At 46.8% G+C, this 17,611-nt stretch overlaps 1 protein-coding gene across 1 annotated transcript in view; it reads right to left on the bottom strand.

Annotated features, from left to right (window-relative positions):
• The window catches only part of LMNB1 (lamin B1), a 43,548-nt gene that overhangs the window by 13,998 nt on the left and 11,939 nt on the right, over window positions 1-17,611 (bottom strand). Inside the window, exons 2-4 of the mRNA XM_030566274.1 lie at window positions 10,599-10,755; window positions 8,617-8,742; window positions 7,108-7,278 (exon numbers count right to left, since the gene is read on the bottom strand). Coding sequence (XP_030422134.1) covers window positions 7,108-7,278; window positions 8,617-8,742; window positions 10,599-10,755 — 454 coding nt within the window. The remainder of the gene's footprint in view (window positions 1-7,107; window positions 7,279-8,616; window positions 8,743-10,598; window positions 10,756-17,611) is intronic.

Here is a 17,611-nt window from a genome sequence, read left to right on the forward strand (position 1 = left end):
AACTGATTTCACACAAGCTATCTAGTGTTACTTTTTCAATCATCATATTGGGATGTCCCAAACCAGAAGACTTCATACCACATTACCAGTCCCTTGAGCCATCACATTCCTTCTCTTTACAACCACCACCTTCCTTAAGTAATCTGATATTTAAAAAATATATTAACAACTGTAGAAATTATTTTTTTCAAAAGAGGTGAAACAGTGCCGCAGATAGTTTAGGCGGCATCACAAATTCAGCTTTAAAAAAAAATTGTCACATCAAATATGGTTAAAGGTACTGACTAAAATAGAACAGCACATACATAGGAGTTTGAGGGAAAAAAACAGTTCATTAAGCCATTTTAGACTAGTAAAAATAGATCTAGTCCTTAAATTTTGGGCTAGACTTTAAAGGAGGAAACCATTCTAAAATTCAATTGAAGTTTTTCAAGGAAGATTAATCTGAGCATAACTATCAGTAGCAATTTATTATAGTTACACTATACAACTTATTCTTTATTATGAGTTTTATCTACTATGAAATCCATGCACATGAACATGGAAAAGCAAGCTGAAAAGGAGTTTAAACTGAGAAGAGTCTGTTTACAAAAATGCTGAATCATCAAGGCAGAGGAAGGAACAAAAACAACAAAAAGTACCTACCTTTTCGTAACTCTTGTTCTTTGAGATGCATTGCTCGTGTCCATTCCATTCTAGGTGTGTGCGCGCCTGATGTGCAAAGTTGGAGATTTTTGCCTTATCGGCAACTGTCGGGTTGGCTGTGCTGCCACCTTGAGTGCGACGCTCATGCGCTGGTATATTAGGCACTGCAGGCCCTACGCCCTCTCAGTTCCTTCTTGCCAGCAACTCCAGCAGAGGGATAGGAGGGCAGGTAATGGAATGGACACGAGCAACACATCCTGAACACTTATAAAATCTTAGATAACTGTTTTTTCTTCTTTGAGTGCTTGCTCAGAGTTCACGGTCTAGCAGTTTGCTGGCTTCAGTAGAGCAGTGCTGCATTGGCCCAGGCCTGCTGCATAAGTGCATAATGGGACATGAATGTGTGGACAGACAAGCAGGTGGCTGCCCTATAGATGTCCTGGATAGGTATTTGGGCTAGAAAAGCTGTCAAAGAGGCTTGCGCCCTGGTTGAGTGGGTAGTTATAACTGACAAAGGTAAAATTGCCTTTCATTCTGTAGGCCAACGTGGCGAACAATTGCATTGACTTGCGGAATGGCTGGTCCTCTCAATGTAGAAGGCTAGCGCTCTCCTGACGTCTAGGAAATGCAACCTATGCTCCCCTCCTCCGACTTATGCAGCTTTTGGAAAATAGACAGGCAAGTAAATGTCCTGGCCTGTATGAAACAGAGACCGCCTTGGGCAGGAAAGCAGGATGTGGTTGCAGCTGCACTTCGTAAGAGACCGTATAGGGCAGTTCCAAGGTAAGTGCCCTAATCTCAGAGACCCAGCGGGCAGATGTTATTGCAACCAAGAACCATGACCTTCCAGGAAATGAGGAGAGAGCAGAAAACCAGAAACTCCAAGTGGGGGAGGGGTCCTGTGAGAAGTGACAACACAAGATTCAGGTCGCACAGAGAAACGAGATCTCTGTCATGCGAGTAGAGACGCTCAAGGCCCTTGAGAAACCTAGCAGCCATGCCCTGGGCGAAAAAGAGACCTAGCCTTGAGCGGTGGATGGAAGTCTGAGAAAGCAGCCAAGTGGACCTTGATAGATGAAATGGACAGGCCTTGGAGCTTGAGATGCAGAAGGTAGCCCAGGATTAACTGCAGCGAAGCCCGCTTAGGTTGAATGCTTTTATCTGAGGTCCAACAAGTGAATTGCTTCCATTTGGCCAGGTAGGTCGCTCTGGTGGAGGGCTTTCTGCTGCTCACTAGGACCTGCTGGACACCAGCCGACCACTCCTGCTCCTCTGCATTTAACCATTTAATCAAGTGCAGTGCCACCAGATTTGGATGCAGAAGATAGCCATGGTTTTGGGACAGCAGGTCCAACCTGAGCGGTAGCTGTAACAGAGCAGCTACCAAGAGGACTAGAAGCGTGCTCAACCAGTGCTGGCGCAGCCAAGTCGGCAGTATGAGGACCACCTTTGCCCTATTCTGCTTGATCTTCATGAGGACCCTGTGAATTAATGACACTAGGGGGGAAGGCATACAACAAAGCCGCCATCTACGGGGGCTGAAAAGGGTCTGAAAGGGAGCCTCTATCGATCTCCAAATTGAGCAGGAAACATGGCAATTCCTGTTCTACCTATACATGAACAGGTCCACCTGGGGAGGCCCCCACTTCTGGAAGATGATGCTGACCACTTCTGAATGAAGCGACCACTCATGGCAAGACTAGAAGGTCTTGCTGAGGCAATCTGCCAAAGCGTTCCTGGCCCTGGGAGGTGTGCCACTATGAGATGGATGTCATGCTGTACCCAAGCCCCAGAGCCTGACTGCATCTTGGCAAAAGGCAGACAGACAATCTGGCTCCACCTTGCTTATTGATATAGAACATAACCACTGCATCATCCATCAGGACCTGGACCACCCTGCTTCTTATAGATTCATAGACTCTAGGACTGGAAGGGACCTTGAGAGGTCATTGAGTCCAGTCCCCTGCCCTCATGGCAGGACCAAATACTGTCTAGACCATCTCTGATAGACATTTACCTAACCTACTCTTAAGGTAGGAAGGCTTGACAGGCCAAGAAAACCACTCTGAGCTCCCTGACATTGATGTGTAGGGAGCAATTGTGACTTGACCAACAATTTTGTGTGCTGAGATTGCCCAGGTGGACTCCCCACCCCTGGTTTGATGTATCTGAGATTAGGGTCACTGATGGGGATGGAGCCGCGATGGGAACTCTCTCCAAGAATTCAGGATTCTGCCACAGGTGAGTGACAACAGTACATGGTCCAGGACCCTGACCACACAGTCCATACTGTGTCTGTTGGGTACGTAGACGCCAGCCATGACTGCAGAGGCCTGAGGTGGAGCCACATGTGCCGAACCACGTACGTGCAGGTCGTCATATGGCCCAACAATCGCAGGCACGAGTGAACGGTGGTGAGAGAATGGACTTGCACGCACAAGACGAGGTCTGCCATGGCTTGGAACCAAGCCTTGGGGAAGGAAGGCAGGCTCTGGCCTGAGTCGAGGACTGCTCCAATAAACCATATGCATCGCACTGGAATTAAGATAGACTTTTCCTCATTTATTAACAGCCTCAGGTCACGACAGGTGGAGCAAATCAGATCGAGATGCTGAACCTAATCCCAGGACCAGCCCTTTATTAGCCAGTCGTCAAGGTACGGGTAAATACAGCATCTCAGGTAAATGGCCACTGGTGCTATGCACTTTCTGAATACTCTTGAGGCAGACGAGACACCGAAGGGCAGTGCCATGAATTGGTAATGGCGCTGGACCAGCACAAAACGGAGGAAGCACCTGTGCCCTTGGAAAACGGAAATATGGAAATACACGTCCTTCAAGTCAAGGGTGGCGTACCAGTCTCCCGGATCCAGGGAGGGGATGATGGAGGCTAGGGAGACCATGAGAAACTTCAACTTCTTGACAGACTTGTTAAGGCAACGCAGGCCCATGTTTGCTTTTGGGTTTAGAAAGCAGTGAGAGAACCCTTTTCCTTTCATGTCCCGAGGCACCTTCTCCACCACCCCCAGATGCAGGAGGTTCTCAACCTCTTGGACAAGAAGTTGATTGTGAGATGGGTCCCTGAAGAGGGATGGGAGGCAGAGTCGGACACAAACTGCAGAGTGTAACCTAGATATTATATATTGAGCACCCAATGGTCTGAGATCAGCCACGACCAGGCTGACTAGAAGGGGCACAGGCAATTGAGGAAGGAGTGGGAGGGTGGATCCTGGGAAGTTCTCAAAATGCCCTTTTCTGGCCTCCTTGGTTCCTGGAAAGGCCAGGCTGAGCAGATGAACAGAAAGACTACAAGTGTCGAGCTCAGACCCCTTGTCTCTATCCTTTCTACAGTAGGTACTCCACCGGGGAATCCCACAAGACCTAGACTGAGAAGGCAGAGGATCGAATAGCTTCCCGGACTGCTATGGGGCATTAAGGCCCTAGGAACAGAGGGTGGCATGGGAGTCTTTAAGGCTCTAGAGCTTTCCGTGCGCGAGCTCGGAGAAGAGCCCTGCCCCCTCAAACACGAGGTCCTGAATGGCGGCCTGCATCTCCTGGGATAACCCAGAGGACTGCACCAGGAGCTGCGCCTCATGACCACCGCAGAGGCAACAACCATGGCTGTTGAGTCCGTAGTGTCCCAGACTATCTGGAGGGCCCTTGTCAGCCATTGCTGTGCCTTCTTCCACTAAAGTAGCCAACTCCTGGACTCAGTCCTGTGGGACTTCAAGGAGGCCCTCCCTCAGGTTAAAAAACTGTACCTGCCTAACAGAGCCTGGTGGTTATACACCCGAAACTGCAGGCTGGCCATCAAATAAACTTTTCTGCCAAACGAATCCAGTCTCTCTGGGTCTTTTTTTTTTTTGGCATGCCATTGACTTGCTCCTGTCTGTCCCTTACATTAACAGCGGACACAACCAGTGACCCTGCTGGAGGCTGTGTGTACTAATATTCTAACCCTTTTGCAGGGACGTGTTACTTCTTTTCCGCCTTCTTAGAAGTAGGCGGAATGTAAGAGGGGGTCTGCCACAGCTATTTGGCAATCCTAAGGCCCTCTGGGTGGACAGACAGCACAAACCGGACCAGGGTGGATGCGGATATAACATTAAAGAGGTTGTCAGACTCCTCCACATACTCAATTTTTAAGTTCAAATTGGTAGCCAACATTTTAAGGAGGGCTTTGTGCTCCTTGAAGTCACTGGGGATACTGCCCATTTGGGAGGGACCCGCCACCAGTTCGTCTGGAGACAACGATTGCACTGCCAGGGAAAAGGCAGGATCCCCTTCCCTTTCCGGGATGGCTCCTTAGATGTTGGAGCCCGATGCATTGCCCCAGCACCTCATTCAGTACTGTGTTCTGACCCCGGTGCCGGAGATGCTTTGTCCAATGCAGCAAGGGAGGACTGGTGAGAATATAGGACCAGCATTACGGACATGCCCCACTGGTTCCAGTATGGCCATTACGCGGGCCACTGTCCCTTCTGCCGCTGCAGATGCCGTACTCATAGACTCATTGACTTGTACTGATCTCATGGGTTGGTGGCAAATCAACCCTCCTTGGCAAGGGGCTGAAGTCTCAGTCTGATGGTGGCCATTGCCCTTCCAGAGACCAGGGTGGAGCCATGGAAGCCTGAGTCTGCCAACTGACACTAGTCAGCAACCAGTGAGATGAGGGCAACGATCAGTGCCCGCCCGCCGAGCAGTACTGGAGGTGGAGACCAGTGCCGTCACAGAGAGCGATCCTGCCCAGATGGGGACCAACATCTGGGATACTGTCTATGTGAAGGTGACCTACACCATGGCAATCCTTGGCAGGAAGTTTGCAGGTACCAGAGACTGGTGCCTCGACTCCAGTATCCCATGCCTTGCCAGGGATAGCGCAGCCTCAGGGAGCTGGGGCCTTCTGATCAGAGACCAAGGGTGCGGTGGTTGGGGTCCTAGACCACAGAGATGGGGATCTATGCCTGTGATCTGGGGACCAAAAGGTATTTCACTGCCCTATGGAGTGGGTCCCATCACCAGCTTGCCCTTAGGTGTTAGCGTCTTAGCTGAGAGTCTGGTGCAGCATCTGTGGTGCTGGCTGTCCTGCTTGTTTTTTAGCCCCCAGGGCTGCTTCGGCAACAAAGGCCCTAAGAGAACCTGGAGTCCCTTTGTAACTCCTGAGAGTCGGATCCCTGGCTGGGCTGCAGGGGGGTCAGAGGTAAGCAGTATCCCCATGAAGCCCCGGGGCAGGAACTTGGCCTGACATAGGTCTTTTGCCCAAAGCCCCTTCTCCCCTTTAGTGCTGGGATGCTGCTCTTCTTTTGTCGTTTCTTAGGCACTGGCAAGGGGGAATGGTGCCAGCTGGAGCCAGGTGTCAGCGGTGCACTCTGCCTCTGTGCTGAGGTGCTCAGTGTGGCATCCAAGCGGGAGGGCACCAACACAGGATGAAGTGCAACCTCCATGAGGAGGGCCCTCAGGCAGATATCCCGCTCTTTTTGGGTACTAGGGCAAAAGTTCTTACAGATCTTGCACTTGTCTTTTCTAAGGGACTCCCCAAAGCACTTCAAACAGTTGTCATGGGGGTCACTAACAGGCATTGCCCTGTTGCATCACTAGCATGGTTTGAAGCCGGGGGAACAGAGCATGCCCCGCTCCGGGACAAAGTCCCAGCCGGGACTAACTACTAAACTAACTTAATATTTAACTTAATGGCTAACAAAGTACCCACAAACTATATAAAAAGAAGATGGAACTTGTAAAGAACTGCTAACTCTCTTGCAATGCAAGATGAGATGCTCTGACCAATCATCATGAAGGAACTGAGAGGACGTAGAGTCAGCAGCACTTAATATACCAGCGCATGAGCATGGAACTCAAGGGGGCAGCACAGCTGACCTACAGATACCACTAAGGCAAAAATCTCTGATGACTGTGCATGAAGGCGTGCACACACCTACAATGGAATGTACATGAGTAAGCACTTCAACTACATAAAGTGATATATTTCTGTACAAGTAAGTTCCACTCTGTCCCTCCTCTAGAGAAAAGGGTGAGTGTGGTAGAGTTGCTGCTTAACCATGTTTTGTGTGTTGTCACAAGGGATGTTAACCTTTCAGCAAGACCTATTAGAGCTAGTTTTATAAAAAAAATATAGGAAATCCTGCCCACCAATATTCATATAAATCTACATGTAAAACATTTTCTGGAATCCACAGTACTAGTCATATTCCCCATTTTTTACACATCACAAGTGCAGTCCAAGACACTACATTCTGGTACTTCCTGAGAATTATTTCCAGTGGAAATCAGATTTTACATGTGTCTAGAAATTTAAATTCACATCCAGAAACATGAAACTTTAAATCCAGCCCAAGGCTCTCGATACACCTTGAAGTTTAAATAGTTTTACAGTTATTTGGAATGACTATAATCCCCAAAGAGAAAATATGTCAAGCATCAGTATAAACAGAGACGCTCTCACTTTGGCATGATAAGTCTGTTCCAACTCTTCTTTATACAGTTTCACTTGTGCATCATGCTGCTCTCTCATTTCATGAAGTGCTTGAGCCAGTTTGTGTTCATACTCAATTTGGCGCCCAGAATCCACCTCAACCAGGCGAGTTTCATGTTTCCTTCTTGTCTCGTTGATTTCCTAAGAAAAACAGAAATAGCAAAATTTTCAATAAAACGTGGGAATAACATTAACAATATTCTGGTGATTTCAGCCAAGATGAGCTTTAGACCAACAGCCAAGAGAGTCTAATTTTAAGCTGTTATAATTAGAATGTGAAATAATATCGTTTTCAGCTAGTGTTCTGAATAAATGTTGGGATATTTCACAAGAATATTTCCAGTAGCATATTCACTGCACATCGTTATAAATTATACTATGGTAAACGCCTAAAAATTTCACAGAGATTCCATATCTGACACCATAAACTGAATTTTACATCCTATGGCCAGGTCCACACTACAGCGTTAAATCGATTTAAACAGCATTAAATCGATTTAATGCTGTAACCGTCCACACTACAAGGCACTTAAAATCGATTTTAAGGGGTCTTAAAATCGATTTCTGTACTCCAGCTAAACGAAAAGGAGTAACCCTAAAATCGATATTACTAAATCAATTTAGGGTTAGTGTGGACGGATATCGAAGTTATTGGTCCTATTCTTTTACTGAGCTACCCAGAGTGCACCGCTCTGTAAATCGATGGTACCCTGGGACCATGGACGCACACCACCGAAGTAATGTGCCCTAGTGTGGACGCGTAAAATCGATTTTATAAAACCTGTTTTATAAAATCGATTTTACTAATATCGATTTAAAGCTGTAGTGTGGACGTAGGCTATGAGAATAACTAGTCACAAGAGTGTTAGAGGGGCACCTTCAACTTGAAATATCACATTTCTGAGGACTGTATACTTTTGTTACAAGTAAGCTTTGGGATTTAAAGTTTAGAGGGGAAAATGTATGCATCTCTCACCATTTATTTTGTGCATTTGACATCACTTGATAAATTTTCACTAATCACTGTTTGGGAGGAGAGGCAGCACACTTGCACACTCTTCCTTAAACTCTGCAAAAGGATGTTCACTAGTAACAATAGCAAAGCTGAAAACGAAACTGGAAAGGAAATAGATGCATACACAGAGAAAGGGATGCTGTGCTCAAGCATATTTTTTGTTGCTCTCATGCTCCTCCTGAACACTCATACATAACCGGGAATTGAAAAGTCCTTACCTTAAGGAGAATACGTAAACAAGTTTCAGATTATACTATTTAAAATGGTACAGCGTAAAAATAATTAAGTTATTCCACATATTAAAAACAGCTATTTCAGTCATGTCACATTCCAGGTTAAGTTCTTATGGTTCCATAATATACAAATAAAAACATACCAGGATTCGCAATAAGCAAGCTGAATTGGTTCAGAATGTTTAAAATTTGCTTCCTCTAGAACTAAAACTTAGTATTAAAGAGAATTACCTCTTCATACATATTTTTACGGAACTCCAAGTCTTCAGTCAGACTCTGACAACGATTTTCGAGATCCACCTTCATTAAAGTTTCATCTACCAGCTGTTTCTTGGCAGCAGCTAAGGAGGCTTCCAACTAAAAAAATATCAGTACAGTTAGGCTTAAGTAGATCTCTCACACATCACTTATTGACATTTTTAAGCAGCAGTTGAGAATCAACTATGCATTGAAATAAAAATTGTATTAAATTTACCATTTACATCAAGAAAGTCTGTTTTACACATCATCTGATACAATTCTTGTAGTTCATTACAGATACGGTCCGGGTACTTCAGCTTAATAAGGACTATCATTTACAAATATAGCAATTAATTTCCTTTAATCCACTCAGAAGTTAGAAAATCTTGACTGCAGTCTCTCAACTATTTGGTAAAGACTAATTGGGGTAGCTTCAGCAACCAATATCACTACAGCTCTAGGAAAACATATATTAACTGCTGTTGCAGAGCCTATAGTTTATTTGTAACGTCTGCAACTAGTGCACAGCTTTTCTTCCCCCTTTGTCAGACAGTGGGCAAACAACTAAGGTAGGTCAATTAAGAGTTTGAGCCATTAGATGTCAACACAGTAAAACTGTTTGTGGTCTAAATAAACTTACTGTGTTCTAAACTAAGCTTGCAAGAGTCTACTCACCTCCAGAATTTTGTCAATCAATATTTATCATGGGAAAGTAGATTTGGGGCTTGAGAATAAGAATAATTTGTGGTAAATGGGAAAGTGGGAAAAGAAAAAAAAAAAAGATGCAAGTGAACAGCCTGACTGTGGTTCTTAAATATTTGTAGAGAAGTTCCCATACACATCATGCTGGGAGTCTTGATTTTCACATCTTTAGAGCAATCTTAAGGGAGCACAGATGCATCTCAGGAGCACCTGGAAAGAAGTTTGTTTGGCACTACTGCTGGTTGTCTAGATTTCGACCCCGTGAAGTGTTGTTTTTGTTTATGGTTTGTTTGGGGTTCTTTTGAAGGAGGCGGGGAGAAGGAAGTAGATAAGATGTGATTTAACTGGACAAGAGCATCAATAAATTTAAAGGGAGGACAAGAAAAGTCACAAGATATTCTGTGACTGGCATCTCCTCTGGTCATTTAATGGATGTGGATCATCTATCAGTGTGATGTACTATTGTTATTAGAACTTCATGCTATACCAACGACTGCTTTGCCGTGACTTCAGAAAAGGACAAGCACTATTACATGCATTTGTGGAAAATTACCAGCAGTAAGTGAAAGTGTATAAATATTGGCACAGTTTACTAAAAGGATTAGACCACCACAATCATCCAAAAATTGAACAGATTTGGTGGTGCTGAGGTGTCAGGACAGGAGGAAAGGTACAGAGGACACCTCTGATGCTGAAGAAATCCCTATCAAATGCTGAACTTAATTCCGAAGAGTAGAATTTCATTAGCAGTTCAAAATATAGAAGAGAGGAGGACGGAGCCAGGAGATGCTAGGGCTTTCTTGGGATATTGGGACCAGGTGGAGCAATCAACTGATGGCCATGGGGGGAGGGGAGGGCAGGGAGGATCCACAAGGGGGTGTCAAACTCAACCATTCCCCCCGGCCCCAAACTATGGGGGGATAAACAGGAAACTCATTTCCTTCAAGGAAAATGACCCTTTATTAAAAAAAAAAAAAAAAAAAAAAACTCTCTCAGACCAGAATCTACTGTCCCCTCATGGAGGGAAAGACTGGGGAGAACATGGTCAGCTTAGCAAATGTGCCAGAAATAGTGTTTTCAGTTTAAAAATAAGAACACTAGAACTTGGCTTTCATTCAGTTGGAGAGGAATAACTGATTTACAACTTCTGTTCGCAGCACTGAGCGTTTCAATTTTGGTTAGGGTAAAATTTAGCTCTTTTACAAGAAGTGGTTTGCTGGCTAAAGAGCCAATCTGTTCAGCAGACTGGATTGTGAAACACTTCATCTCACCTGTGCAATCTGATCTCTCAAATCCTCAAGTTCCCCTTCCAGGCTTTTCTTATCACCAAGTGCTGTAGCCAGGGCAGCTTCTTTGGAATTTAGGGCTGCTTCAAACTCCCGAAGCTTGACTTGGGCTGCATTATGATCAGATTCTTTTTTTGCATAGCTGGAACAAACCAGAGAAGTTGGTGAGACAAATGTCTAGAAACATCTGACAAATTAAAAAATTAAATAAAAGGCTGTCTTAGTAGCCATTAAAATATGTTGATTTGAAACTAAATACAATTTTTATACTAAATGTGGTCTTTTGAGCTAATTAGGAGAATACTCTTTTAATCAATTACATAGCTCAATTTAAGTTTATTCAGAGTCTTAATTTTTACATTAACAGCTTAGAAAATGGTAAATGATTTTTTCTTTGTAATTTGTGATGAGCTCTATTTGGATGAAAATAGAAATTCAATTTAAAACAAAAAAAGTAGCATTTTAGGTTTTTTAACTAACTAAAAAAACCTTAAACATACTGGATACAGAAGAAAAAAAGTTTGATATTACCAAAACATGTTTTGCATATAAAACTGGTATAAAGAAATGAAATACTTTCTTTAATTAGTAATTGAGCTGACTAAAATCTGGAAGAACATGACAACTAGAAACAACTAGTAGATCTCATCCTCTCACCTAGTTTTATTCAGATTGTTTTCCTCTTCCAAGCTTTTCTGCCTTTTCAACTCCCAATTAGTTGCTTAACTTTGAATTAATGAGTCTTTGAACTGAACCAGTCAATTAAAATGAAGTGAAGAAAATATTTTCTGTATCTACAAAAAAGGCTACTAGTGTCAAAAGCTTGTTTAGCACTTTAATTAAACCTAGTTCCAGAAGTTCAGCTCATGACTTCCATCAGGTCATCGTTTCAATTTCCTTAAAATGCTGCAGCAAATAGACCCTGCTTAATTGTTTTTGTATTTAATGTAAATTACAAGTGTCACAAGTTTAGGCTTTAAACATAAATTTTCAATTTCAAAATTAAAAAAAAAAAAAAAATCTCTCATCCATAAGACGCCTGAGAGAGAGCAGCTTTCTGGAAGGATGGGAGTGAATTAACTCTGCCAGTTTCCCTTGTCGGAAATAGTGACAAGAGAGGCTAGCCCAGGACCATTACCTCAAACCTGCTCAGAAGCAACTTCTCTGCTCCAAAGAAGCCCAAGCCAGCCCCTTACCTGGTGCAGCTTTAGAGAAATCATTGGTCCAGTGGCTCTTTCCCAAACACACTAGCCTCTCCATTTTGCAATGGCAGAATTTGGGGCAGTTCCCTATCCCACTGTACTGACTTTAACAAACTAGACCCATCCAAATTAAGAGACTGAATTGCTGATGAGATTTCTTTTAATAACTATCCACATCCAAAGTATCCACCAACAGAGGTGGTAGCCGAGACAGAACTAGCTTTGCCACTATGCTGCCTAAACACATCTGAGCAGACAAAATGGGGATAAAGATATCCAGCTCCCATCTATGGTATGATCTTAATGTTTACAACAAATGGAACTGAACTGGTGAAGAACTATGGGTTTCCCCATTTTCTTAGGACAGACACAGCCAGTCATGCTTTCTGAAACAGTAATGAAGGTAGCATCTATTGAACAAAACTGGCATGTAAACAATATTCCAATTCTGCTTCAGGGGAATGACTAAAGAAAAAGAAATCATACAATCTTCTGTCATACACACACAGTAAAAAGATTCTTTCAGTTTATGTTTAATCTTTCAGTTAAAAATATTGCTACAGATTATGTAAGGTACTTAAGTGTTTCAGACAAGTGTGATTTAAATTGACTCTTTTTAAATTTGTCTGCTGCATTCAACAGAAGCTTTTTTAAAATACAGTTTAGTAGCACATCACCTTTGTCCTATGGGTGCCCAAGAGCAGAGGGAAGCAAGTAACAAACCACTGGCTAGAACAGTTGCACACAGAAGGCAGGTTTAAATTGCTATAATAAAAATTGAGTGGTACCATCAGAAAAGATATTCAGACTTCAAAAAAAATAGTTGGGGAGGCTTCTGATTTAGTTTTGTTTTACATTAGTCTTTCAGATTGGACAAGACCTGAATTTCTAATCAGTGAACACAGAACTCATAAAATGACATCAAAAGAGACTGAAAGGTGGACAACAGAGAGGAAATGCCATATTTCTGTAGTCACGTAGTCCCAAGATATTAGAGACAAAACGGGTGAGGTAACTCGAAAGCTTGTCTCGCTCACCAAAAGACGTTGGTCCAGTAAAACATGGGTTCTCAACCTTTTTCTCTCTGAGGCCTCCCTTGACATAAAAACCTCCAAGTCCCAGCGGGGGCGTCTCGGAGCAGGGGCCTTGGACATAGGCGTAGTATGGCGGGGAGAGGTGGAGCAACGTTTTCCATGTCCCCAACTCTGCCCATGGACCAGGGAGCCACAGACTCCCAGTTAAGAACTGCTGCAATAAAAAAATATTGCTTCATCCACCTTGTCTCTAAGAGAGAGGAAGATAATTTTAGTCATCCTTTTTGAAAGCATAACTAATTATTTTTCATATCTTGAACAAAGGACATCTGTGCTGAAGATTCATAACTCCTACTCCTTTTAATTAAGATGTCTGAGCTCCCAAAAGCACGCAAAAAAAGTTTCCCAGCAAAACCAGAAAAGCACATTTGACATTCCTGAATTACTTTTAAAGTAAAAAAACTTTATATAGTATAAAAAGGCCATATCCAATTAAAAAGAATCTTTTGAAGATCACAATAAGCAGTATTTGTCAGCAGCAAAAACAAATACAGAAATTAGGTTTATTTAGTAATAAGAACACACATTCTTGCAAGAATAAGAGAAAGATGATCTGGCACCAATGAGAGAAAGCACATTTAGTTGTAGCCCAGTTTGCTGCCATCAAATAGCTAAAAGATTTGTCAATCACAGAGCAAGCTCAAAAACACATTTTCACTACAACCACAAGATGGCAGGCTTTAATTTAAGAGATTTAGCAATCAAAGTCACTATCTGTGCAACTAGAACTTTGATCTCAGCTATCTTAGGCCACGTCCAGACTAGGGTATTAAAATCGATTTTAGATACGCAACTTCAGCTACGTGAATAATGTAGCTGAAGTCGAATTTCTAAAAGCGAGGTACTCACCCGTCCAGACAGCGCGGAATCGATGTCCGCGGCTCTCCATGTCGATTCCGGAACTCCGTTCGGGTTGATGGGAGTTCCGGAATCGATGTAAGCGCGCTCGGGGATTGATACATCGCGTCCAGACTAGATGGACTCGGAGGGACGACAATGCCAGACCCTGGGTCTTAAGGGACCAGATGTAATCCAAAAGAGTGGTGACGGGAGTCTCCATAGGGCGAAGAGCTTTCTCTGAACACCAGCAGGAGAAACGCTTCCACTTAGCTGTGTAAGTCGCTCTGGTGGAAGGCTTTCTGCTGCCCATGAGAACCTCGCGAACCGGGGTGGAACATCGCAACTCGGAGTCTGTCAACCACGCAGGAGCCATGCCGTAAGGTGTAGAGACGGAAGGTCCGGGTGGCAGAGCCTGCCGTGGTCCTGAGTGATCAGGTCCCAATGAAGGGGCAGGGTAACTGGGTTGGCTACTGAGAGGCCCAGCAACATGGGGTACCAGTGCTGTCTGGCCCATGCTGGAGCTATGAGAATCACCCTGGCTCTGTCTCTGTGCACCTTGATGAGAACTCTGTGAATCAGCGGAATGGGCGGGAAAGCATAACACAGGTGGGCTGTCCATGGGATCAGGAATGCATCCGCTAGAGACCCTAGCTCCCGACCCTGGAAGGAGCAGAATGTTCGACACTTCCTGTTCACCCTGGACACGAAGAGGTCCATCTGGGGACGACCCCACCTCTGGAAGAGTGAGAGGGCGACGTCCGGACGGAGGGACCACTTGTGCGAACGGAAGGATCTGCTCAGCCGATCCGCTAGGATATTCCGCACTCCCGGGAGATAGGAGGCGGAAAGGTGAATCGAATGGGCTATGCAAAACTCCCAGAGACATATTGCCTTGAGACAGAGGGGAGAGGACCTGGTGCCGCCCTGCTTGTTGATGTAAAACATGGTCGTCGTGTTGTCGGTGAACACCGCGACACAACGACCTTGAAGGAGATGGACAAACGCTTGACAAGCAAGGCGGACCGCTCTCAACTCTCGTACGTTGATATGGAGGTTGATCTCTTGTGGTGTCCACAAGCCCTGAGTTCTCTGGGTGCCGTAGTGAGCCCCTCAGCCCAGATCGGAGGCGTCCGTGGTCAGGGATGCTGAAGGTTGGGGCGGATGGAATGGGAGCCCTGCACAGACTACAGATTGATCCAGCCACCAGCGAAGAGAGTCCAGCACCCTCTGAGGGACGGTGACGACCGTGTCCAACGACTGTCTGGCCGGCCGATACTGCGCAATGAGCCATGATTGAAGAGGTCTCATGCGGAGTCGGGCATATGCCGTTACAAACGTGCAGGCTGCCGTGTGGTCTAGGAGGGCCAGACATGTTCGTATTGAGGTCAGCGGGGCCGCTCGCAACCATAGAATGATGTCCGACAACGACTGGAACCTGGGCAAGGGTAATAAGGCCCTGGCCAGGGCAGAGTCTAGAACGGCCCCGATAAACTATCCGCTGCGTGGGGAGTACAGTAGAGTAGACTTGTCCACATTGATTACAAGGCCCAAGGCCGCAAAGAGGGTGCTGATCCTGTCGACATGGTCGCGGACCTGCAGTTCCGACGTGCCTCGGATCAGTCAGTCGTCCAAGTAGGGGAAGACGTGGATGCGGCAACGTCGAAGGTGTGCGACGACGACTGCCATGCATTTTGTAAACACTCTCGGGGCCGTAGAGAGGCCAAACGGAAGGACCGCAAATTGGTAATGTTGGCGGTCGGCCACAAAGCGGAGGAAACGCCTGTGTTGGGGGGCAATAGAGATGTGAAAGTAGGCGTCCTGCATATTGAGGGCGGCGTACCAGTCTCTGGGATCCAGGGATGGGATGATGGTTCCAAGGGATACCATGCGGAACTTCAACTTCACGATACACTTGTTGAATTCCCGCAGGTCGAGGATGGGCCTGAGGCCGCCCTTGGATTTGGGGATTAGAAAGTAACGGGAATAAAACCCCTTGCCCTTCTCATTTTCCGGAACCGCCTCTATGGCTCCCTCTGCAAGGAGCGCGTGCACTTCCTGACGGAGGAATTGCTCGTGAGAGGGGTCCCTGAAGAGGGACGGGGATGGTGGGTGGGGGCGAAGAAAACTGCAGGCGATAACCAGCCTGCACCGTACGCAAGACCCAACGGTCCGACGTTATTTGGGTCCACGCCGGGAGGAAAAAGGAAAGGCGGTTGGAAAACCACGGGGAAGGATCCTGAGGGGAAACTGGTACTGCGCCCTTGGGCGCACCTTCAAAATGAAGGCTTAGGCCCTGGAGGGGCCTTGGTGGAGCCTTGGTTCTGCCCCGTTTGCCCACCAGACTGCCTGCGGCGGGTGTTCCTGCCTCGGCGCCTCGAAGGGTCCTGCTGCGGGCGGAACTGAAGGTATGGCCGCCGCCGCTGCTGCTGCTGCTGGTTTTGCTGCCTGAATGGCCTGCATTGTGTCGCCGGCGTATGCATGCCCAGCGACCTTATTATGACCCTGTTATCTTTAAGATCTTTCAGTCTAGGGTCTGTTTTATCCGAAAACAGGCCCAGGTCTTCGAAGGGGAGGTCCTGGATTGTGTGCTGGAGCTCCGGCGGAAGACCAGAGACCTGCAGCCAAGAGATCCGGTGCATCATGAGCCCCGAAGCTAGGGTCCGAGCGGCCGAGTCGGCAGCATCAAGGGAGGCCTGTAGCGATGTTCTTGCTACTTTCTTGCCCTCATCCAGGATGGTGGAAAATTCCTGGCGTGCATCCTGGGGCAAGAGCTCCGCAAACTTCCCCGCCGCTACCCAGGAATTGAAGGAGTAGCGGCTGAGGAGGGCCTGTTGGTTTGATACCCGGAGCTGCAGCGCCCCCGCCGAACAGACCTTGCGGCCCAGGAGGTCCATCCACCTCGCCTCCTTCGACTTGGGCGCTGGGGCCTCTTGCCCGTGGCGCTCCCTATCGTTCACTGACTGGACCACCAACGAGCAGGGGGTTGGGTGAACATATAAGTATTCATAGCCCTTTGAGGGGGCCATGTACTTTCGCTCGACCCCTCGAGCGGTCGGAGGGATGGAGGCCGGTGACTGCCAGATGTTAGTGGCATTAGTCTGGATCGTTTTTATGAAGGGTAGGGCCACTCTGGTGGGCGCATCGGCTGAAAGGATGCTCACCACCGGGTCCTCAATTTCCGACACCTCCTCCGCCTGCAAGTTCAGGTTCTGTGCCACTCGGAGGAGGTCTTGGTGTGCCCTCAAATCCAGTGAGGGGGGACTGGACGACGAGGTACCCGCCACTGCCTCATCCGGAGACGAGGACGAGGAGACCCCCAGCAACAAAGTGTCCACGGGGGGTTCCGTGAGGGGCTGCACCTCCGTTTCTGGAGGGAGCTCTGGGTCCCGGTGAGTACCGTCTGTTTCCGGGGACTGAGGGGGTCTAGACGCCATCGCCTCCGGTGGTCTGCGCTCCGCCACAGGGCGGGGGGTAATGTGTTGCGGACCCTGGGCCTGAGAGTATGCCCATGGGGTCCAAAACTCCCACTGTGGAGGCCCTCGTTCTTGTGGTGGAGGGTCTTGGAACAGGGCCGCGTGCCTGTCCTGTGCCATGGCATAGACACTGTCACTGTGGGAGGAGACAGACGGCTCCCTAGAAGGCCAGGGGGGCGCTGAGCTTGGTTGGTATGCAGCTCTATGCGCCGTGACTGACGCTCCCTTCGGTGCCAAGGCTCAGTGCCGCGACCCACATCGGTACCGGGATCGGGACCGAGAACGGCGTGATGATCTGTGCCGAGATCCCGACCAGGATCGGGAGCAATGTCGGTGCCGGGAGCAGGACCGCGACCTTCTCAGAACACGGTGCCGGGACGGCAGCGGAG

This window comes from Gopherus evgoodei, chromosome 6 (genome assembly GCF_007399415.2).
Source record: "Gopherus evgoodei ecotype Sinaloan lineage chromosome 6, rGopEvg1_v1.p, whole genome shotgun sequence".
Taxonomy (NCBI): domain Eukaryota; kingdom Metazoa; phylum Chordata; order Testudines; family Testudinidae; genus Gopherus; species Gopherus evgoodei.